The sequence below is a fragment of the Erythrolamprus reginae genome, chromosome Z, assembly GCF_031021105.1.
Source record: "Erythrolamprus reginae isolate rEryReg1 chromosome Z, rEryReg1.hap1, whole genome shotgun sequence".
NCBI lineage: Eukaryota > Metazoa > Chordata > Lepidosauria > Squamata > Dipsadidae > Erythrolamprus > Erythrolamprus reginae.
Window position 1 is genome coordinate 13,085,169 of NC_091963.1, and position 25,070 is coordinate 13,110,238.

General features: G+C 39.2%; 1 protein-coding gene across 1 annotated transcript in view; it reads right to left on the reverse strand.

Moving 5' to 3' along the window:
* The window catches only part of PTPRN2 (protein tyrosine phosphatase receptor type N2), a 797,416-nt gene that overhangs the window by 545,080 nt on the left and 227,266 nt on the right, over nucleotides 1-25,070 (reverse strand). The window contains exons 4-5 of the mRNA XM_070729468.1: nucleotides 24,886-25,006; nucleotides 23,125-23,275 (exon numbers count right to left, since the gene is read on the reverse strand). Coding sequence (XP_070585569.1) covers nucleotides 23,125-23,275; nucleotides 24,886-25,006 — 272 coding nt within the window. The remainder of the gene's footprint in view (nucleotides 1-23,124; nucleotides 23,276-24,885; nucleotides 25,007-25,070) is intronic.

A 25,070-nucleotide genomic window follows, 5' to 3' on the forward strand; every position in this document is an offset into this window, starting at 1 on the left:
GTTCGTAAGAAGAGGCAAAATTTTTCTGAATCCCGGGTTCGTATCACAAGTTGTTCGTAAGACGAGGGGTTCGTATCTTGAGGTACCACTGTACTTGTTTTCTCTCATCATTCCTATCACCCATTTCCTCCCATTTATGACTGTAATTTGTAGTTTGTATCCTTAAGATTTTTATTAACATTGATTGTTTCTGCATTGCTTATTTGACCCCTATGACAATCATTAAGTGTTGTACCTCATGATTCTTGACAAATGTATCTTTTTCTTTTATGTACACTGAGAGCCTATGCACCAAGGCAAATCCTTTGTGGTGTCCAATCACACTTGGCCAATAAAGAATTCTATTCTATTTTATTCAAATGATTAGCTAAGATTTGATGGCATATGTCAGCCTTCCTAGGCAGAGCAGGCAGGAAACAACAACTATTTCTTCTTCTACTGCTACTCCTTCTCATTCTCCCCTCCTCTTCCCCCTCCTCCTCCTCTTCTTCTTCTTCATTTCCTTCTTCTTCCTCCTCCTCCTCTTCTTCTTTTTCCTCCTCCTCCTCCTCCTTCTTCCATATCCATTATTGGATGTTGGAGATCATGTTGGCAATCCTATTTTTGTCAACAGCCATACGAAAAAGTGCTGCAGAGCTTTGTGCAAACCAGTCTCTTAGGTTTTGAAGCCATCATGTTCTTTTTCTGCCCTGGACCTTGTTTGCCTTCAATCTTTCCCTGGAGGATTAAGTGAAGGAGGCCATATTTTTCTGGATGTCGCATCACATGTCCTAAATATTCACTTTTTAATAGTAATGATGATTTCCCCTTGCTTTCCCAGTTAGCTTATCACCTCCTCATTTGTTTATTTATTTATTTATTCATTTGTCCAATACACAAATACATAGGAAGAAAATAAACATGAAGTAATATATATAAGGATAAAAGTGAAAATAGAAGAGAAGATATATGAAAGGAAGAAAATATATATGATATATGAGATAAAGGAAAGACAATTGGACAGGGGATGAAAGGCACACTAGTGCACTTATGTACGCCCCTTACTGGCCTCTTAGGAACCTGGAGAGGTCAATCATGGATAGTCTAAGGGAGAAGTGTTGGGGTTTAGGGGTTGACACAATTGAGTCCGGTAATGAGTTCCACGCTTCGACAACTCGATTGTTAAAGTCATATTTTTTACAGTCAAGTTTGGAGCGGTTCGTATTAAGTTTGAATCTGTTGTGTGCTCTTGTGTTGTTGCAGTTGAAGCTGAAGTAGTCATTGACCAGTAGAACGTTGCAGCATATGATCTTGTGGGCAATACTTAAATCGTGTTTTAGGCGCCGTAGTTCTAGGCTTTCTAGACCCAGATTGTTAGTCTGTAGGGTATTCTGTTTCGAGTGGAGGAATGAAGGGCTCTTCTGGTGAAATATCTTTGGACGTTTTCAAGGGTGTTAATGTCTGAGATGTGGTATGGGTTCCAGACAGATGAGCAGTAGTCAAGGGTCAAGTAGTCATATTTGTGATTTGGTTAACCCATCTTAGACGTAACAGCCGTCTGTAAATCCATATTTCAAATGCTTCTAGTTTTTACAAGTGATTTTTTGTCAGAGGCCAACTGTCTACTCCATAGATCATGATAGAAAAGATGTAACGTCTGACAAACCTGAGTCTTAGGTTTATGTCTTGACTGCAGATGACCTTTTTGCATTTTTAAGAATGCTAAGTTAATGCTGGTTTGCAGATGGCATATAGAAATTGCATTTTTAAAGTTTATTTGCAGTTCATTTGCAGAAATTCAGATGCTAAACATCTGAATATCACTTTTCCCCCAATTATTCCTACAGAGGAAAACATTTTGGGACGTAATGCAAAGAAAGGAAAAGCGAAAGGGAAGAACCGTTTTGCAAATACTTCTCCATGATCAGAAGATCCTTTTCAGAGAGGCTGGTGTTCTTTCAAAATGGTTCCACTTTTCCCATAACAAGACAACCAAATCTAAGCAGTCAGCTAAAGCAGAGTATTCTGTTTCTATGATACAAAACCTTATAAAATGCAGAACATAGAATAGCAAAATTGGAAAGAACCTTGGAGGTCTTCCAGTTTGCAAAATATACAGTCTGGGTCATTGAGTATGGATTTTAAACATAGAGAGAAAAGTCTCAACAGGGAATTTTTTTAAAAAAAATTCCCTGACATTCTTGTAGCAAACAAGTCTGTTGACAAGAACAAGACAGAAACCTCAAGCAGTCATATACAAATTGGGTGGAAGTGTCAATCCCTGGATAAGCTGGTATCAAGAGAACAGCTTGCCAGGTCACAATCCAGCAGCCTGAAACACTATTCAAAAAAAAAAATCCTAATTAAAAATGTGATATAAACATAGTAAAGCCTAACTGGAAAATATCCTTACTTCTGGCAATCAGTCCAGAGTCACAGATGTTGAAAATATATATTCTCATATTGAACCTAGAGATGCAGTATTAAATTTAAAGCAATCATTGGGAATATCTGGACAGAGGCTTAGTAGTATTATTCAGTATTCTCTCTCATTGCTGGAGGGAAAATTCACTACATTGTTTTTCATTGCCAAACAGTGGAAATCAAGTTCAATGTTATACCAACAGTACAGTCCTACGACAACATGAATCATACAGAGGTACTTAAAAGTTTGTGAATATTGCATTTTCAATATTTTAATGTCACCTGAATAGATCCTAAAACTTGACTTTCTTTGGAAATAATGTTCCATAGAGTGATGGCCAAATCAAATATAAATCGTTGGCCTAAAGCTTTATTGATTATTAAATCTATTTGGCACCCATCTTGCAGTTCAAGATGAATCTGGGTGGTTTTATTGTGCAATAAAATATGCAAATATAAATATAAAAACAGATTAAAATTATGAAAAAACTTATGTTTGGCAAAAAAAGCAAAGACTATATTCCAACAAAAAAAGATTGCCTCATATGTGAAACATGGTACAGGTAGTTCTAGACTTACAACTGTCTGCTTAGCAATAGTCAAATTTACAACAGACACTCTCTATAGTTTTTGAAGTTCCAATGGCCTTTGGTGAATAAGCTTTTAATGTACAGTATATAAAAATATAAGTGATAAATCATGATCACAGTCATAAATATATTCATCACGAATCATAAGATATATGAGAAACTCTTATGAAATATAATACTATATTAGAAATACTTCCAGGTTACCTGGTACACAGAAATAAACCTGAATGATAACAATAGAAAAAGAATAAATCATGTTTGTCAAAAGATTATTTAATATCAAAATAATATTAAAGCTACATCAAAGTTTCTTATTAAAAAGTTTTAAAAAGGTTTGCTGCAATTAATTTAACTTCATTTATTGTATGGCAATTTGAATCATGGAAAATGTTAGTTATGACGTAATGTAATCCAATAATTCATTCTAATAGGAAATAACTGTAATGTCTTAGTTTGGAAGCAAGCCACTTTTCCATTCTAAAATTATGGTATGGTTTGATGGTATATACCAGTAATATAGCAGTTATAGAATGTCCTTTCAATTCCATGATGGAAGAAATTATTGAATGTGTTTTGAACAGATAGGGTTAATATTCACTCAAGTTTTTTTAATAATATTTCTAAATTATTTGTTAAGTTGAATCATCACTTGAATAAGGATAAATTTTCTTTTTTCATATATTCCAAAATATAGTTTTGTTGACCCACCATAAATGATGTAAATGACCTAGATAATATTTCTCATCAACAGCAAAAAGAACAGAACATTATGTTGAAATATAAAGTCCAATTGACTATGACATACCACCCGCTAACTTTAGCTAAGCGACCCATCAGAACAAAAATGTCAAAGAGGTGCATATTATTTCGTTCCTTTCAAACTGGTGAATATTAGATTATCCACATTTAAGTGGCTAAAATAGTTTCTCAGATGTCATTAAACTAATGATGGTGCACTACATGAAAAAGTAAGAACTAGAAGTAATTTATCTTATGTACCTTCTAGAAACACTATCTATAAAGTACATAAGGCACTCAATAAAATTCACTCACATTTAAAATGTCACTAGTTAAAATCTTAAGCGAACTTTGCTTGACATGAAAGATAAACAAGTCAACTGAATGTCACTTTTTACTGTAATCTTTTTATAAAGAAATTTGGTTTGCCAGCTATCTGTCATTACAAGAGACTGTGATACTATACATTAAAGACTCAAAAAAAAATGACCTCTGTTGCATAAGATGATGATGTCAGCTTTATCAGGTAGACCAGACAGGAAACATGATCAGATAGGCCAAATCTACTTTATTGTAAAGTTACAGTTACAGAATCTTGGAAGTCTGAAAGTACAAATCTTCTGCCATTGCCTTTACAATTTAAGAAATCATTCTGAGGCTCTTGCTCCACCCACTGTCCAATTGTGACTACGCACTCTCTTACTTGACCATTCCGTATGTAACAACTTTTCACACTATTTCCCCAGAACTTTCCCATAGATGAAAACAATTAAGGCTTTATGATATTATTTAAGTTTATCTATTTAAATAATTCTTAGAGAATTCTAGAAACAAAATACTTAAGTTATCACATTACTGTTAAAAATGTGCTTATCTGATAAGCCATCCATTTTTTGAAAAAGTACTGGTTTACAATTTGCATTTGGAAGGAGATACCAAGTATTCATTTTAAATGAGAAAATAATTTTTGAGACTAACGATGTCCACCACTAGTGAAATTTTGTTTGTACATTGGATTCTGTAGTTGAGGGTTTGACTGTGCCTCCACTTTTTCAGAAGGGCTTGTCCAAGACAGTACAATTAATTGTTTTTCATCAATGAAATACCCAATGAGTTTAAATCTTGCACTACTTGTTCTGCATAATATAGCAGCTTGTAAGCAATTTTTTTCTTTAATATTAAAATAAATATTTTATCAATATATGACACTTTCAATATACTATATAAATGTTTAATGGATATCATGTTAATTGGAGAACTAGTTTGATGTAAAAGTTAAGTTTTGCTTCAGGAAGGACGGCATAGAAATCGAATGAATGAATGAATGAATGAATGAATGAATGAATGAATGAATGAATGAATGAATGAATGTTAAGTTGCTGGCTTAGAAACTAGGAAACTAAGTTCTTGGCCTCCTTTAGGCATGAGAGGCAGCTGGGCCAGTCACATAACAACTCTAACTACCATTGATGAAGTGGATGCTAAATAATTGTGACTCTGCTTTCCATCTGGAAAGCGACAACATTATACTCAGTTTCATATTTTTGGCTTTTTTTGTGCTTCCTAATCAATTCCCAACTCGTTGGAATGCTCAAGTGCCTACTTATTGCTCTTACACATCAAAAATAATGCAATCTGCAGGGGGGAGGGGGCAAGGAGTCTCCGGAGAGGGGCGGCATACAAATCTAATTAATAATAATAATAATAATAATAATAATAATAATAATAATAATAATTTTTAAAAGGATTAAGGATTAGGCAAAGATGAGAATACAGTGATACCTCATCTTACAAACCCCTCGTCATACAAACTTTTTGAGATACAAACCCAGGGTTTAAGATTTTTTTGCCTCTTTTTCCAAACTATTTTCACATTACAAACCCAAGCTGCCGCCACTGGGATGCCCCACCTCTGGACTTCTGTTGCCAGCAAAGCGCCCAATTTGCACTGCTGGGATTTCCCTGAGGATCCCCTCCATGGGAAACACCACCTCCGGACTTCCGTGTTTTTGCAATGCTGCAGGGGAATCCCAGCAGTGCAAAAACAGGTGCTTCACTGGCAACCGAAGTCCGGAGGTGGGGTTTCCCAGTGAGGGGAGCCTCAGTAAAATCGCAGCATCACAAAAACATGGATGTCCAGAGATGGGGTTTCCCATGGAGGGAAGCCCCAGGGGAATCCCAGCAGTGCAAAAACGGATGCTTCGGCTGGCAAAGGGGGTGAGTTTTGGGCTTGCACGCATTAATCGCTTTTCCATTGATTCCTATGGGAAAGATTGTTTCGTCTTACAAACTTTTCACCTTACAAACCTCATCCCGGAACCAATTAAATTCGTAAGACGAGGTATCACTGTACTTACATTTTCTCCGGCAACCTTGGCACAGGAGAGAGATCAGAGAGAAACAGATTTCAAGAGAGTACTGTAAGTTGCATACTGTTTGTATAGCATATCTATGGTTCTCAACACAGATTACTGATGAGATTGCATTGCATCAAGCATAGGAGAACATTTACTGACCCTAATGATGATTACAGTGCTTCAATAACACTCTAAAAATGCAAATAACCAACCGTAAGCAAGGAATATAAATCCTTCCATTCCCCACTATTCTGTCAGTGCTGAAGAAGCTTCTTGGGTGAAAAGAGAAATATATATATATATATATATATCCAGTTGCTGCCTGAAAAAGCACCTTTGAGGCAGTGCTGCAATATTTTTGGAAGTACAGTGTTCCTTCGATTTTCATGGGTCCGAACTTCACGAAAAGTCTATACCACAGTTTTTCAAAAAGTATTATTAAAAAAAATACTCCATGGTTTTTTTGCACACCAAGAGTTTTCTGGGGCTGTCCGATGTACAATACTGTGTGTTTTAACTCTCCTCCTCCCCCCTCCACCTCAGCCATCCTGCTTCTTTAAATAAAAGCTCCATTTCTGCCCCAGCCTTCTGATCCCACTCCTTTAATTCTCGGAGAGTTGGTACGCTCCAATGGAAACCAAGCCTTACTGCTGCCCCCTGCTTGCTGCCCCTTTACCCCTGTGGGTTCTGGGGATAAGTAAAATCAGGAATGAAGGAGGGAAGGGGAGGAAGGAAGGAAAGAAATGGAGCATCTCTACTTTGCGGAAATTTGACTTTGAGGGCGCTCTTGGAACATGTCCCCCACAAAAGACAAGGGAACACGGTATAACAAGGCTCTTTAAAAGTATGTCTTCTTATTCTTCCAAATCAATATGCAGTATTTGCTTTACATCCACACTATATATTGAGCTCATTACCCTTACTTTTGATACAATGAATTAAGAGAATCTAAGTTCTACTTTATGGAAACTAATCTTACCTTACATTTACATTTTCTATTGAGTTTTCCAAATTTACTATTTAATGGAATTAATTTTACATGCACTTCTATTTTCATAATTAGACATAGAATCTTGCCTTTTTATCTCAGCAATTAGTCCATTTAGCTCTATCATTGTTTTGCTTTCTAAAGGCACTTCTTGTTTATTGATTTTAAGACTACAAGGCTTCATTGGAGATTGTAATCAGAAGTCAGATATGCAGATCTGTTTATCATAAGTTCTAGATAGATACCTCTAAATAATCATCCATATTAGTTTGCATGATCTCTGGCAGCAAATCTCCAGTTTGTTTTTGTTAGCAATTTTCTCTTTTTATTGCTAAAGAACTTGCATAGTTCTCAGGCAGAAGAAGGGGAAAAAAACAGTCTTGTGTCTAAAATAAAATATAAGAATCGAATAAGTTAACTTGTGGTAAATTAGAAAAACAATCACTACTTGATTGAAACTTTGAAAAAACCCTGAATAGTTTAATATCTCTCATGCCTTCAGCCTTCAATACTTTTTACAACCTATTTTGGGGGAGATTAAGAAACATATTTCTCATTCCCTTTTGTGTAATGGTTCACCGCTTCTGCGTCCCAGTTCAAAATAGTCCACAGTGCCTTTATGCAGCCTGGAAGTGACATCACATCTCAAAGAGGCTAAGGCTGTAAGCTAACACCTTTTACTATGTAACTCCTCTCACCTTCTCAATAATCTTCTATAGCAAGGGTCAATCCATTGACTTTCCACTCTCATGTCTTCCTCATCCTTCGACTGGGACCACTCCCCCATTGTCACATCAGCCCCCTCTAGTGATTCCTCAGACTCATTCAAGTCACTTTCTCACTCACTCTCACTCTCTGCTTCATCTGTCAATCCCCCTTGCCCAGAGTATCCAGAGGGGCCTGGCTCATCCTCCTCAGAATCTGACGTGATCTGAGGTGGACAAGGAGCACTCACAACACCTTGGAACATATTTTTATAATCTAACCAATCAAGTGTTTACAGTAGGAGTGTCCCTCTAACCTTCCTGCCAATCAGCTTAAAGCTCTGTTGGGAGAATTGGCGTTAGACTTATGCTTCAGGTTCACCAAAACATGAGGAAATGTATTAAGGGGTCACAGCATTGGAAAGATTGAGATCCATTACTCTGAAAGGATGCAAATTATCTGTTTCTGCAAGGAGTATAAATCCTTCCATTCCCCATTATTGGTACCCTTCAAAAAGACCTTGACCATAGCAGAATGGTCTAAAACCTGGCAACTGAAATCTCCACCACTAAATGCTCTGTCTTACACATTGGTAAAAAGAATCAGAATACTAAATATATAACTGAACTTATTGATTACCCTCAATCTGTCAAAGACCTTGGAGTACTCATATCCAATGACCACTGAAACAACATTGCCAAAAAAGCTTTAAGAGTTGTTAACCTAATCCTTCTCAGCTTCTCCTCTGGTAATTTTGAACTGTTAACAAGAGCTTATAAAACATTTGTCAGACCAATCCTTGAATACAGCTCACCTGTATGGAACCCACATTGCATATCTGACAACACAATTGAGAGAGTCCAGAAATATTTCACAAGAAGAATCCTTCACTCCTCTTCTCACAACAAAATATCTTACTCCACCAGACTTGAAATTCTTGGTTTAGACAACTTACAGCTATGTCGTCTCCATTCCAACTTAATTATAGTTCATAAAATCATATATCAAAATGTCCTACCTGTTAACAACTACTTCACTTTCAACCGCAACAGCACACGAGCATGAAATCAATTTAATCTAAATATCAACCACTCCAAACTTGACTGCAAAAAATACAACTTCAGCAACAATCAACGCCTGGAATGCACTACCTGACTCCTAACCCCAAAACATTAACCTTAGACTATCTACACTTGACCTCTCCCCCTTTCTAAGAGGTCTGTAAGGGGTGTGCATAAGCGCACCATTGTGCCTACCATTCCTGCCCTATTGTCTTCTTTTGTTACTTTTTATCATCACTTATCTAATGTTTTATTTGTACAAATTACCACCCTATAATTGTTTGACAAAATAAATAAACAAACAAACAATTCTGTTAGAGCTGAAGACGTTTCATGGATGAGAAGCAAAAGATCTTCAAAGAAAAAAAAACAAGAAAGTCCAGTTGCTTCCCGAAAAAGCACCTTTGAGATTCTTCATACTACATAAATCTTCATTTTTGCATCCTCCCAAAATGCTATTTTATTATAGAAATGCATTAAGTGCAGTTCATGACACATATTTCATTTCCTTGGCTACACTAGAAAATGTTGATTTTTTTGAATTACATGCATAAAATCATTTAAATGATTTTCTATTCTCTTTTACTTATCTCTTGCCAACTTCAGAAACGAGGGTAAAATTAAGCAACCAACAGCCCTAAGAGTAATTGCTGTTAATACATCATGAAACCACCAATGATTTGCAAGGAAAGAGAGTTCATCATGCTAAGACTCTTACATAACCATTTCTCCCTCTGTGATATGCACTGAAGCTTTGAAATAATTCTAAAAGCTACTTCTGAGGAACCTGCATAATGAAGGCTGCTAATTAACACCTTCTAGTTAAAGGCATCATACAGAATACAGATGATAAACCAAAAAGAAGGGTGGGGGAGGAAGGATCCAAGATTCTTTTTTGATGAAACCTAGTAATGATTTTACCTTTGAAGCCTGATTGTACAATTGCTACATAATGGGATAGATTACAGGCTGATTGCCAAATGAGGAACAATCTATTTTGATGTAAATGCAGTTATAGCAGAAGGCATCTACCAATCATTTGTTTTATCACAGAGTGTGTTATGGAAAGGAAAATAGATAAATACGGCAGCTTTTCTTTTCTAGGGAATGCACTTATCTTCAGCTTCATTTCTCAACTGAAATGTCATAATGCCCCCAGAGCTGCTTCTACTACTACTATAACATTGTAGACATCCACATTACTCTTCCCAATCATCAGTTTCTGTCTGAAGCTACTTCCTGCTTAGCCATGGGTCCTATTGTTAAAATACTAGATTGAAGATTCACAACCGGCTACCAACTCTGTTCCAATGCTTTATATAAGAGTATCTATACATGATTGCTTTTAGTATTTTCATGTAATCCATGGCAATCAGCAATCACACGCTTGCTCAATCCCTAAGATTTCCTTTTAAATGAAGAATAGTCCATATTTTAGTAAATTCACATTTCTCTGCTTATATATTATCAAACACTGAGCTATATGTTTGTGTATAAATCACAAAAATTTAAATCCTATAGATTTTATTTTATTTATATCCTGGCTCTTATTATTTTTACTAATAGCTCAAGGTAGCGAACATATCCAACATACTTTTGTTTGTATTTTTATGACCCCATAATCCTTTGCATCAGGATGCAGTCAGCGCAACTTCCTGTTGCCAATATGCAGTTCGTAGTAGATATATTCTCATTGTGCCCAGAGAGAGAAATATTTCTATCTAGGATCAACCTCACAGCCTCCTGAGTGTGAGGTGATAACGCCACCTCTAGGCTACTGCATCACTCTAAATCCAACACACCTTCCTCCTTCAAGTTTCCCCACAACGGCAGTCTTGGGAGTGGGCTGGGATGAGAGAGAGTGACTGGTCCAAGGTCACCAAACAGACTTCATCTATAACAGTGATGGCGAACCTATGCCATGGGTGGCACAGATGGCATAGGGAGCCATATAGGCTGGCACACGAACCATTGCCCTAGCTCATGTGTGTACCAGCCAGCTGATTCTTGGCTCTGGGAGGGGTTTTTTGGCTTCCAGGGAGACTCCTGGGGGATGAGTGAGGGCGATTTTACCCTCCCCTAGCTCCAGGGAAGCCTTTGGAGGCTGGGAAGGGAGAAACATGAGCCTACTGGGCCCACCAGAAGTCAGGAAACAGGTTGTTTCTAGCCTCCAGAGGACCTGGGGGGTGAGGGAAGCTGTTTTAACCTTTCCCAAGCATTGAATTATGGGTGTGGGCATGTGCGATAGCGTGCAAACATGCTCTTTCAGCACCCGAAGGAAAACAGGTTCACCATCCCTGTTCTATAAGCAGGACTTGAACTCACAATCTGCTCCCTTGTGCATTTCCAAAAAAGCAACTGGTTTTTCCTTTCTTTTCCTTTTGCTTTCTCATCCAAGAGAAGAAGCTTTTGGGATGAGAAACAAAACGTTTTCAAGGGGAAAAGCTCAAGGAACTCCAGGGGCATCAGCAGATAATTATGCTTTTCTGAAATTTATTATAAATGGTACCACAAGGCCATAAACATTTATTTAAACTGAAAGTGTCTGAAGAATTACGGTATTTTTGGGACTTACACACTGAGCAGATGATGATAAACCTATGTCAGAGATTGGTTAAGCTTAGTTCTTTTAGCTGGGAAAGGAAGGAAAGTGCAAATTTCTATCATTATCACCTTTCAAGGCCCTACTCCTAATTTAGCAAGGTGGATTAAAAACATTTTAAAGAAGGCACTACAACTTTATGTTATCTAGGGAATCACTGCATATTAATTAGGTAACACACTTAATCAATATCCTAAGCTAATGCCCTAACAGTTATCATACTTAGTGTTTCATATCACTTTGCATTAAAATACTTTATAAATCTGTAGGCTAAGATGAAGTATTGCCCTATTTCCATAATATAAAGAGTAGTACAATGGTACCTCTACTTACGAACCTAATTCATTCCGTGACCAGGTTCTTAAGTAGAAAAGTTTGTAAGAAGAAGCATTTTTTTCCATAGGAATCAATGTAAAAGCAAATAATGTGTGCAATTGGGAAAACCACAGGGAGGGTGGAGGCCCTGTTTCCTCTCAGAAGATTCCTTGAGAGGCCCCATGGAGGCTTCTCCCCACCTTTTCCAGCCCTCTTTCCTTCCAGGAGATTCCTAGAGAGGCCCCACGGAGGCTTCTCCCTGCCTTTTCAGGTTACAGTTTGGGAGATTTGGGTTTGTAAGTGGTAAATGTTCTTGAGAAGAGGCAAAAAAATATTGAACACCTGGTTCTTATCTAGAAAAGTTCATAAGTAGAGGCCTTCGTAGATAGAGGTACCACTGTATTACATATTATAAAATGTACCAATATATTATATTATTATCAGCATCCGGGGCAAACCAGGAAGGTAACAAAACCAGATGTTATACTTTATTGTAAATCTATATTGACATAATCTTGAAAGACTGGAAAAAAAACACATTCCTCCTCCATCTTCTTTGCAACTCAAGAAACTACGGTAGGTCTCTTCCTAACTTCCTACCCCTCCCTCTATTCAACAGGTGTCTCTGTTGTTGAAAGATGTTCTTCCTGCCAGTGAATCTTTTTGAAAACATAGTTCCTTTCTGCTTGGAAAAGCACTCAGGACTTAAAGGCACACAATAGTAAATCTGCCTCTTTCTTTTCTTCCCTTTCTTCTCCACTTGGAGCAGGACTGTTCCTATTACTACTTCTGAAGTGTCTGTCTGCAGCACAAAGGGATGAGAGGATGAGGATAGTTGAGGGAAGGTTGAGAAACAGTTGTATTTATGGGACCACCTAAATACCTCACACTTCCCTGTGGCCAATAAGGGCCCTGACAGAGTTGGCCTTCTCCAGGTCCCGTCTGCCAAACAATGTTGGTTGGCGGGCTGTGTGGAAGAGCCTTCTCTGTGGCAGCCCCGATCCTTTGGACCAATTTCCCCCAGAGATTCACACTATCCCTGCCCTACCGGCCTTCTGGAAAGCCATTAAGACCTGGCTTTTCTGGTGGGCCTGAGACCATGAATGACTGAATGTTTGAATGTTATATAGGCTTATTGACTGTTTTTATTTCGATACTGTAATTTTATATTGTTTTTATATGCTGTTAGCCACTCAAAATCCATTGGAGTTGAGCAGCATACGAATCTTGTTAAACATTAAACATTTTTTTAACTCTTGAAATACTGCTTGCTCTTGTATCAACCAGGAGAATCATTAAACTTCTCTTCTGAGCTGGAACAGGTATGAATGGTAAACAGAGGTGGTACTGACTTACTTTCCCTACTGGTTCGGAAATGTGACCTCCTCCTCCGCGCATGTGGATAGCTTTCTGTGCATGCCCTTTACTCATGTGTGTGGATTGCATTCAGGGGTGGGCTACTGCCCAAATTGCGGGAGGGGGGAATGCAGTGGGGTAGCGAAAATGGAGCTCCACCCCAGGGCACCCAATTTGCACTGAAAGATGTTGAAAGAAAATGCAGGGCGTCCTGCATAAGCCATGCCAAAGTGTGGTAGTAAACATTTTGGTAGCCTTTCACTGATTGCATTCCTGTGCATGCCTTCAAAATGTGCCTAAATAAGGACATCATAAAGCCAGAACAGGTGGGCAGGTGGATGGGCCCAACCATGGATTGCTACTATGTATGGCCACTCGCAGATTGCTACTATCGGTTTGCACGAACCGATCCTAACCGGCGGAATACCACCTCTGATGGTGAACAAAACTCGGGATGAATTTCCTGTAAAAATTAGCAAACTTCAGGAAACATTTCACACCTTTCACACAATTTGGATACCATAACAGAATAGACTAACTCTTTTTTGGATCCATTTGTATGCCTTCTGCCAGGATTCTATAAGATCAAATGCACATTTTTCTAGCTTGGGAAAGAGGTTGTTCTCCCATAATTTTTGCAATATACTTGAAACACAAAAAAACAGGATAACAACAAAATTTTCTTTCTGCACATGCTCAGAGAGCAAAAAACCCAACCAAAATTAGGGGGGGGAGATGGCGCCACGTACGTACCAGCAAAGGCAGCCCTGGAGCCATTGTATACAAATTGCGCAATCGGCAGAGCACCACACCGCACTGGTAGGAACCCACCTCTGTCCCAATCCATGCCCTTTTGTCCCCCTGCTGCCCTTCACTGCCATCTCAAGTAATCTTTGCTATCTTCTTGCTCCTGCTGTTGATGAGATGTGCCTGGTCTAAACCTTTGCACCAAGAAGGTGTGCTGCTGAGCCAGTATGGGCTGGGTTTTTTGATATGCTACTAATCTGAGGCTGTAAAAGAGCTGGGATGGCGCAGTGGTTAGAGTGCAGCACTGCAGGCTACTTCAGCTAACTGCTAGCAGATATAGTTCAGCAGTTCAAATCTCACCACTAGCTCACGGTTGACTCAGCCTTCCATCCTTCCGAGGAGGGTAAAATGAGAACCCATATTGCTGGGGGCAATATGCTGATTCTGTAAAGTGCTTAGAGAGGGCTGTAAAAAGCACTATAAAGCGGTGTATAGGTCTAAATGCTATTGCTTCTTGCTTGATCCGTGATATGCCAGGAACATGGCAGGAACCCACCTCCAACATGGATCAACAGAATGACATAAAGGGACTTCTTCATTCCCAGGTCACAATCACAAATCACTCCCGTGACCATGGGAGTGATGAGATATCTAGAACCGCAAGGACCAGTCATAATCATTATTTATTCATCTTGGATAATCTTGAATAATTGCTGAATAAACAGCCATAAATCAAGGGTTATTTTAAATGGATTGGCTTCTTTAGTTGTTATAAAAGACAGGCCCTAATCATGACTCTAGTGCTATTGGCTTAGCCTGGATCAGACAATGGAATAATGGGTCAGAGCAGAATTTCTAAGCGACATAGATCTTGAGGGAGGAGACATTTGCTCACCCCATAGAAACATAGAAACATAGAAGACTGCTGGCGGAAAAAGACCTCATGGTCCATCTAGTCTGCCCTTATACTATTTCCTGTATTTTATCTTAGGGTGGATCTATGTTTATCCCAGGCATGTTTAAATTCAGTTACTGTGGATTTACCAACCACATCTGCTGGAAGTTTGTTCCAAGGATCTACTACTCTTTCAGTAAAATAATATTTTCTCATGTTGCCTTTGATCTTTCCCCCAACTAACTTCAGATTGTGTCCCCTTGTTCTTGTGTTCACTTTCCTATTAAAAACACTTCCCTCCTGAACCTTATTTAACCCTTTAACATATTTAAATGTTTCGATCATGTCCCCACTTTCCCTTCTGTCCTCCAGACTATACAGATTGAGTTCATTGAGTCTTTCCTGATACGTTTTATGCTTAAGACCTTCCACCATTCTTGTAGCCCGTCTTTGGACCCGTTCAATTTTGTCAATATCTTTTTGTAGGTGAGGTCTCCAGAACTGAACACAGTATTCCAAATGTGGTCTCACCAGCGCTCTATATAAGGGGATCACAATCTCCCTCTTTCTGCTTGTTATACCTCTAGCTATGCAGCCAAGCCTCCTACTTGCTTTTCCTACCGCCCGACCACACTGCTCACCCATTTTGAGACTGTCAGAAATCACTACCCCTAAATCCTTCTCTTCTGAAGTTTTTGCTAACACAGAATTGCCAATGCAATACTCAGATTGAGGATTCCTTTTCCCCAAGTGCATAATTTTACATTTGGAAACATTAAACTGCAGTTTCCATTGCATTCCAATTCTTTTCTTTGCAGATGCATAGGTTGATAGCACATTGTTACCTTTAATGCAATACTTATTTCTTCCCAAATGCCCCATTCCTTGACAAGGCTGCAATATTTAAATAACACACACATATCTCTGTATCAAAAGATGAGCATATGAAATGATGCAGCCATCTCCCCAATTTGCCTTAATCAATTTGGTTAATAACCTACTGAGGGCAGGATCAACTTTAGTGCTTTAAGAATGGAGAAAGAGCAAAGAAAACTAGAAACATCTCCGTTTCTAGTTATGTCCCTTAGCAGACAGTATTGTACTGTGCTTTTAAAAAATGTGTATTCCGGGACTACTTTTTATTCTGCAGACCCAACACCTCTGTGTATCTGTCTCCAAGGCAACACAGAATAATAATAGTGAATGGTGTCATCATAATACACTTCCTTACTAAAGAGCTCCAGCAGAGAGAATGATTTATGGATTCATATGACATCTGCAGCTTCGCCAAAATACCTCTTGGACACATTTTCACTTTTCAGCAACTTCAAAGAAAATCTTCAGTTCACTGGAGTTTTAGAATGAGCTAAGCCAAAAGCACCAGAGGCAAATGAAACCATTAATTAATTCCTAAAGTACCCTGACACATTTTTGCTGGCTTCTTTCATTATGGCTAGCACATCTCTTATCTTGCTCCTTAAATTCTGAATTGTTGATTTTATGCAAACTACTTACACATTTTTTTTACTTTCAACAGTGGGGAAAAAAGCTTACTTTTAATGCTTTATTTTAGAATATCGATTCTATAAAATATCTGCAAACCCTTTTGTGTGTATCTGAAGTAGGAGATGACCAAGTGGAACCTGAGGGTGGAGTCAAAGATGTCATCAGTTTGAAATCATTACATTCCCACAAGACACGCAAGCCCAGCACCTTCTCCCACAAATTCTATCGACTCTTTTCTAGTGCCGTTTTGTCTTGACTATTAGATCAGATTCTTGTCTATAGTTAGCATGAAATAATTTTTAGTGCTTTGAATTCTACTCCTTTTCCTGGTTTCTCGTACCTGACATCTGATGAAACATTTCACTATCTGTATTCCACACTGTAAGTTAATATGCCTCCCATTCTTTGACCAATTTCAAATCTTTTCCTTTTCTATCTTTATGTGATCAATATGTTGTCAGATTCCATCACTTCATTACCGCAACCTCCATAACAGCAACAATCCTTGTCATTTCAATTTATTTATCTATTCTGGGACTTGATAGGTGTTCACACATAAGATTGAATACCAAGTTGATTCGCTAGTCTCAAATTCTGGCTAGTGCTATGCCATAGTATAGGATAAGGATGTATAATTATAATACACATGCATATTAGCGCACCAGAGAAAGAGGGTATGTTCTGTAAATACAGTTTGCATTTTATCTGAGTAACACTTGCCACAGCTGTGGAAAATAGCAGGAAACGTTTTCCAAACTGAACCATTAATAGAGAACAAAATGCAATGGGAAGATTGCATCCCTTTCCTCCTACATCAAGATGGAAGGCTGTTCTGGTTTAATCCATCAGACAGAAAGCAAACAAAGAGATACAGTGAATTGTTTTGCCTTTTTCGGCCATTAGAACATTCAGTTCTAACTAACTAACTAACTAACTAACTAACTAACTTACTTACTTACTTACTTACTTACTTACTTACTTACTTACTTACTTACTTACTTACTTACTTACTTTATTGATTGATTTATTGATTGATTTGATCTGATCTGATTTGATTTGATTTGATTTGTATGCTGCCCCTCTCCGTAGGCTCAGGGCGGCTTACAATAGAACAATTCACAACAAATCTAAAAAATTTAAAAAAACATTAAAAAAAAACCATTATTAAACCAGACATAAACACAGACATACCATACATAAATTGTATAGGCCCGGGGGAGGGGGGGGGAATGCCTCAATTCCCCCATGCCTGGCAGCAGAGGTGAGTTTTAAGGAGTTTACAGAAGGCAAGGAGGGTAGGGGCAGTTCTAATCTCCAGGGGGAGCTGGTTCCAGAGAGTCGGGGCCGCCACAGAGAAGGCTCTTCCCCTGGGACCCTCCAGACGACATTGTTTAGTTGACGGGACCTGGAGAAGGCCAACTTTGTGGGACCAAATCGGTCACTGGGATTATTTAGCATATGCCCTGTGTTAACCTGGATCACCACAGCGGCTGGCTGCCTCTCTGAAAGGAATTTTTTTCAGGCGGTGTTACCTGCTTACCCATGGGGCGTCTGAATACTGGTAAGCAGACAGGGGGGGGTGTCCTTTTTTGTCCCTTCTGCAGTTTTTTTCGTTCATGGAAATTGATCCACTGAGCTGCCAACCTTAGCACTGTGGAAGGCCAGCATTTTACCATGTAAGCCACTGCAGCCCAGGGGTGGGCTACTGCCTGGAGGGGGGGAACGCAGTGGGGTAGCGAAAATGGAGCTCCACCCCAGAGTACCCAATTTGCACTGAAAGATGTTGAAAGAAAATGCAGGGCATCTGTATAAGCTATGCCCACAGTCTGGTAGTAGAAATTTTGGTAGCCCTTCACTGCTGCAGCCCCAGTTCTAACTATCAGTTGCTAACTCTCAGGACTGAACATCTGAAGGGAAAGAGATATATGGACAATATAATGTAAGAGATAAAATATTAAATTAAGATAAAACCATAATGAAATCACCATTGTATGTTATACTTTGGTGTCTAAGGAAGCCACCCATAACTGCTTCTAGTATGGCTACAATGAAATCACCCCAAATGCCTTGAAATTTCCTGAAAATACATTCGTCAGTTTTATACACAGTATATGTTATAGTTTTTTCCAGAGCACCACAATCACATTGCAGGCTCTCAGACATTCACTACTTAAAGAGCTTTGCCTTAGTACTGGCATGGCCTATACTGATTCTATTCAGGTGGCTCCAGATTTTGGGAGGCAACTACTGGTACATTCCTGGAAGTAGTTTTTTTGGATCTTCATGATCTGTCTAATTGTGGTTATTAAAAGTTGTTCTTCTTAAATGCCAATCTTCATCTAGTTCAGTGTTTCCCAACCTTGGCAACTTGAAGATATCTGGACTTCAACTCCCAGAATTCCCCAGCCAGCATTTGCTGTCTGGGGAATTCTGGGAGTTGAAGTCCAAATATCTTCAAGCTGCCATGGTTGGGAAACACTGATCTAGTTCATAAGACTGTGATACGTTATCCCAAATTAGTTTTACTAGGCTAATAACCTAGTGAGAGGTAGAGAATCTAATATTTTATGTATTGGAAGGTCTCTATGAGTCAATGGCATGTTTCTCTTATTCCACTCTCGAAATATTTGTGGTTGTTAGAAAGAACAAGGAACCGTGAGAATGGTATAGATTTAAGGGTTCCAGATAGTATTCTCATTGTGTCATGAAGGTGAAGATCAATATTGTTCTTTCCCATACATGTGCATTAATCTAAATGTAGTTCATAAAATCATATACCAAAATATCCTTCCTGTTAATGACTATTTCACTTTCAACTTCAGCAATGCACAAGCACATTATAGATTCAAACTAAATGTAAACTGCTCAAAAATTGACTGCAGAAAATACAACTTCAGCAATAGAGTGACCAATGCCTGGATGCAATACCTCACTCTGTGGTTTCTTCCCCAAACCCCTAAATTTTAATCTTAGCCTGTGTACAGTCAACCTCTCCCCGTTACTGAGAGGTCAATAAGGGCCGTGCATAAGCACACCAATGTCCTACTGTCCCTGCCCTAATGTCCCATTGTCCTCTTTTATCATTACCTTTTACTTATTTTATGTTTATACAAACTACTACTATCCTATACATGTTTGACAAACAGTATTTGGCAACAGAATGTACTAATGATTGTGTCACTATATACAGTACTTTTTTTGTGTGTTCACTCTAACTTGTTCTAACAAGTTTCAAATTGTGTCCCCCCGAATCAATTTGTTCCTGTGTGTCCAATTACTTCAAGATGTTTTCCAAATGTAAGGCATCAGTCAAGGAATAGTATGAGAAGATTTGGTTGGTAGTTGTATTTTATTCTCTTTCCACAAAAATATATGCTTAATTCTTTCTTTGTTATATGATTGCTTAGATGGAAAGTAGTTCTTTCTTTCCAGGCTGGGTTCCACACCAAGAGAAGCTGCTGTAAGCAAATTCTGGCTCTCACTCCATTTATCAAAGCTGCCTCAAAGATGCTTTTTTCAAGAGGCAACTGGGCTTTCTGATTTTTCTTTGAAGAGGTTTCGCTTCTCATCCAAGAAGCTTCTTCAGCTTTCAAAGTTTCTTGGATGAGGAGCAAAACAGCTTCAAAGAAAAATCAGAAAGTCCAGTTGCCTCTTGCAAAAAGCACCTTTGGGACAAATATGAGTCGGATGCAGGGGTGGGCTACTGCCTGGATGGGGGGGGGGGAATGCAGTGGGGTAGCAAAAATGGAGCTCCACCCCAGAGCACCCAATTTGCAAAGATGTTGAAGGAAAATTCAGGGTGTCCTGCATAAGCCACGCCCACAATGTGGTAGTAAAATTTTTGGTAACCCTTCACTGGCAGGATATCTGAGAATCTCCATAAGAATCTCCATAATCTTCCAAAAGCAATTAAAAACTTCAGTGGCTTTTATTGATTGCAGCTTATGACATAGTGTAGCTTGATGGTTTGAGGCTCAATCTGAAAAAGAACTTTTCTATTTTCAAGTAACAAACCTTCTAGAGAACATGTTGGAAAAAAACTGATACAGTGGTCCCCCGATTATCGCGAGGGTTCCGTTCCAGGACCCCTCGCAATGATCGGTTTTTCGCGAAGTAGCGGTGCGGAAGTAAAAACACCATCTGCGCATGCGCAGATGGTGTTTTTACTTCCGCCGCAGCAGCGAGGAGCCGAAGATTGGGGTTTCCCCGCTGCCCACGCAAACTCCTCGCTGCTGCTGCGCCCGCCGCTTGTCTTGTCCGCCCGCCGCTTGTCCGCCGCCTGCCTGCCCGCGCGCCCGCCGCTCGCCCGCCCTTCGCCCGCCCACGCCGTTCACTCGCGCCGCTTCCCAGCTGAGTCCTGAAGCCAGAAGGCAAAGGCGAACTTCCGCATTTGGCTTCGGGACTCAGCTGGGAAGCGGCGCTGGGGTTTCCCCACCGCCCACGCAAACTCCTCGCTGCCGCTCGCCCGCCCTTCGCCCACCCACGCCGTTCGCTCGCGCCGCTTCCCAGCTGAGTCCTGAAGCCAAACGCGGAAGTTCGCTTCAGGACTCAGCTGGGAAGCGGCGCGAGCGAACGGCGTGGGCGGGCAAAGGGCGGGCGAGCGGCAGCGAGGAGTTTGTGTGGGCGGTGGGGAAACCCCAGCGCCGCTTCCCAGCTGAGTCCCGAAGCCAAACGCGGAAGTTCGCCTTTGTCTTCTGGCTTCAGGACTCAGCTGGGAAGCGGCGCGAGAGAACGGCGTGGGCGGGCGAAGGGCGGGCGAGCGGCGGGCACGCGGGCAGGCAGGCGGCGGACAAGCGGCGGGCGGACAAGACAAGCGGCGGGCGCGGCAGCAGCGAGGAGTTTGCGTGGGCGGTGGGGAAACTCCTCGCTGATGCCCGCCGCTCGCCCTCCCGCCAGCAAGAGGGGGAAGACCCAGGGAAGCCGCCCAGCAGCTGATCTGCCCGGCGCCATCTACGCATGCGTGGCCATAGAAAAAAGGGTGCGCATGCGCGGATGGTGTTTTGACTTCCGGGTTGAAAAATTGCGATTTAGCCTTTCGCAATGATCGGGATCGCGAAACGCGGGGGATCACTGTACTTCAAAGTAACTGTAGGAGGCACCACTAGTAAATCCTTTCCCATTAATCTCCTCCAGAGATTCGTACTGCCCCCACCATCCCAGCCTTTCATAAGGCTTTAAAAACACACCTTTGCAGGTAGGCCTGAGGCCGTTGAGCACTGATATCTGTTCTGGCTGAATACAATGATTTTGATGAGACAAATATTGGTTAAGTGGATTAAATGTTTTGGGTTTTAAGAGTAAGTTTTGATTATTTGCATTCTTAAATGTAGCTTTTAGCGTAGGATTTTATATTGTTGATTTTCTATTTTTTTTATGCTGTAAGCTGCCCTGAGTTCCCTGGAGAAGGGCTGCATAGAAATCCAAATAATAAATAAATAAAATAAGTTAAGAATGGCTTGCCATGGGGATCAGTTCTAGCCCCACTTCTATCTCTATACTAATAATTTACCAGAAACCAAATCTGATAAATTTTGCTATGTCGATAATGTGGCCATAGTTATCCAAACCAAGGATTTTGAGGAAGGGGAATACATTCTTACTAACAATCTGAGTTCCCTAAGACAATTTTATGAGAAGTGGAGGCTATGCCTTAACCCAAATAATAAAGGGGCTTGGATAGAGCAACAAAAGCAGAAGTAGGTTGCTGCAGGTTATTTATTTTTATTTTGTTTGTTTGTTTGTTTTGTCAAGTATCTATTCTCTGTTAAAAAGTGCTATTGCTAACATGTTGTAAGCCGCCCTGAGTCTAAGGAGAAGGGCGGCATAAAAATTGAATAAATAAATAAATAAATAAATAAATAAATAAATAATATTCATATACATGATACTAGTAAAAAAAGAAGCATTAGGACAGAGGGCAGAAGGCACGCTGGTGCACTTATGCATGCCCCTTACTGACCTATTAGGAATTGGGAGAGGTCAACGGTAGATAGTCTAAGGGTAAAGTTTTGATGGTTAGGTGATGATACTACAGAGTCTGATAGTGAGTTCCATGCATCAAAGTCATATTTCCTGCAGTCCATTTTTTACTTTAAGTTTGTATCTGTTGTGTGCTCATGTGTTGTTGCGGTTGAAGCCCAGCTGATTTCCATGGTTTGCCTGCTCTACTCACCACAATTGCCCAAAAAGGTTGCTGGAAGTCGTTTGCAAGAAATCGCCATGTGTTTGAAGCCATGCCTGCTCACATTTTCGATTCTGTACTAGGCAAACCGATTGTTAACTTATGTGAAGCCCACCTCTGAACAGAAGTACTACAAATTGGATTTGGAGGATAAGTAAGGTAAATGGATCTGACTCACCTCAAGTCATCCCACAAGTTCATAATTCAGCTATTTCAAACCAAGGTACCCGCTTATTAACATTTTGATATATTTATTTCTGCAAGCCAAATCCTTAGACACATATCCAAACTATAATGCCCTGATTAAATCATTCTTTTAAAAAAATATTCCCATAGTTTTACATGAAGAATGAGGACCCCTTCAAATGCCCACCATTGATTTTTTAAAATTCTTTTTAATATAAACAAATGAAGTGGTAAGTCGGCACAATGAAAGCAAAGCATCAACTTTAAGCACCATATGCAGCAAATAAAGGTCCCATTTAGATGTTAATGTGCATCATGTGGGCTGATTCACACCTTTTGATAACTGGTATTTTGTGAATTGCTGAATCAGTTGTTCTGTAAGTGTCAAAATTCTATAAATTCAAAATTGTAAGTATACATCCACTATAAAAAGATTTACTGTGTCACTTTTCCACAAATAGATTGTAACAGTAAAATGAATCAAGCTCTTTTACCTTAAAAGAGGATTTGTTGGCATTTATTGTTGAATATAATTTTGGAGCTCCAGACTGAGAAAGAATATCCAGATAGGCAAGATATTGTTGAGGGGAATTGGCAAAATGCACATCTTTTTCCAAATTCCGGTCAGGTTTTTGTTTTGAAATCCTAGGCAACACAATCAAGGTACATAATGTTATCTGCATTTAAAAAAATATGCAATAGATTTTTTTAAAAATAACCTGAAATATTTGAAATATATAGCCTGTGTAATACCTGATTAGGGAAGATAATAGTGGCAGCATTTAAAGGCAAAAATATGCTATGGCAAAAAGATCATGATATTAAAAGCTTTTTAAAAATATAGAATAGGGCTTTAGGCTAAAAGGAAGAAACAGAATTTATAAAATAAAAAAAAACAATTTGAGAAAATAACTTGAAGGAACACATATCAACTGTAAAGCCTTTCAGCAAAGTTTCAATCCATGTTGTCAATAAGTGTTTTTAAACCTAGGTTTGAGGGCTGTTATTACATTGAACTTGTTTTGGGGTTTTTTTTAAGTTAAACATTTCCCTCTTGTTAGGAAGTTTTTAATGGTAGGCTTCTACTCTTTGTGCTGTGTGAGTCTGGATCTGGGTAGGTGTACTTCCTAGAAAGTATCATCACAAGGAGTAGAGGGCTACCTTTAATGTTTTGTATGTATGTATGTATGTGTGTGTATGTATGTATGACATTCCTAGAAAGAATAGAGAAAGAATAGAGTAGAATAAACAAAGGGTATTACCATATATATACAGTAGTCCCTCGCTATACCGCGCTTCACCTACTGCGGCTTCACTTCATCGTGGGTTTCTGAGGAAGTCGATCGGCAGATTTAAACAGCCCGCCGAACTCGATTGGCAGGTTTTAAATATATATATATATATCTAAAATTGTAAATACTGTATTTAAATACTGTATCTAAAATAAGTACTGTGTGGGAAGGGTTTATAAACACTTAAAACAATGAAAACTTACCAAACAATTACAATATAGATACTTAAATAAGTACTATCAGTCGATAAATTCCCCATCACGGATTTCACCTATCGCGGCCGGGTCTGGAACGTAACACCAGCGATAGGTGAGGGACTACTGTATAGAGCTCCTGGAGTGGGGCTGAGAGGCAAAAGGAAGTGAGTTTCCCCCCCATATTTGGATCTGCCAGGCAACCTGACAGAAAAACATTTAAATTTCCCCTGGCTCAACCAACAAAAGGGAGTAGAGCCTGTGGCCTAGAAATTAAAAGCTCCAGCCCAGGTTCGAATCCTATAACGGTATGACTAGCTGACCAGAGCTAAAAAGCTTGAAATAGAAGCCAAATTCATTTAATAACCACATGATTCACTTAAGCAAGACTTAACAACAATTATAACAATTTTTTTCTCTCTCTCACACACACACACACTATATCGAGAGAGTAAAATCAGGTGTGATTCACTTAATAACCAACTTGCTTTTAGAAAGAGAAATTCTGGTCTCAACTGTGATCATAAATCAAGGATTATTTATATTTCCCCTTTGGAGTCTTATTCTTATCCAAGTTTTCCATTTTAATTATTATTTTTATTATTTATTATTTATTAGACTTCTATGCTGCCCTTCTCAACCGACTTTAATTTATATTTTATATTTTAATTGTAGATCTTATTGTGCACCACCCAGAATCAATCCAGAATTTGTGTGAAATGGGAAACCATCTAAGTTTGACAAATAAATAAAATGCATAAAGATATACCTGGTTGAATCTTCAGGATCTTCAGATGAGGATGTTTCCAGATGCCAATCATGAGTCTTAGGGAGATCAGAAAGTTCACGGGCTATAATATGCTGTGTATAATCATCATGCCATGTGAACCCTGAAAAATAGTTGCAAAAATACCAATCCTGAAGGGTTGAGATTTTGTCAAACAAAACAAAGCA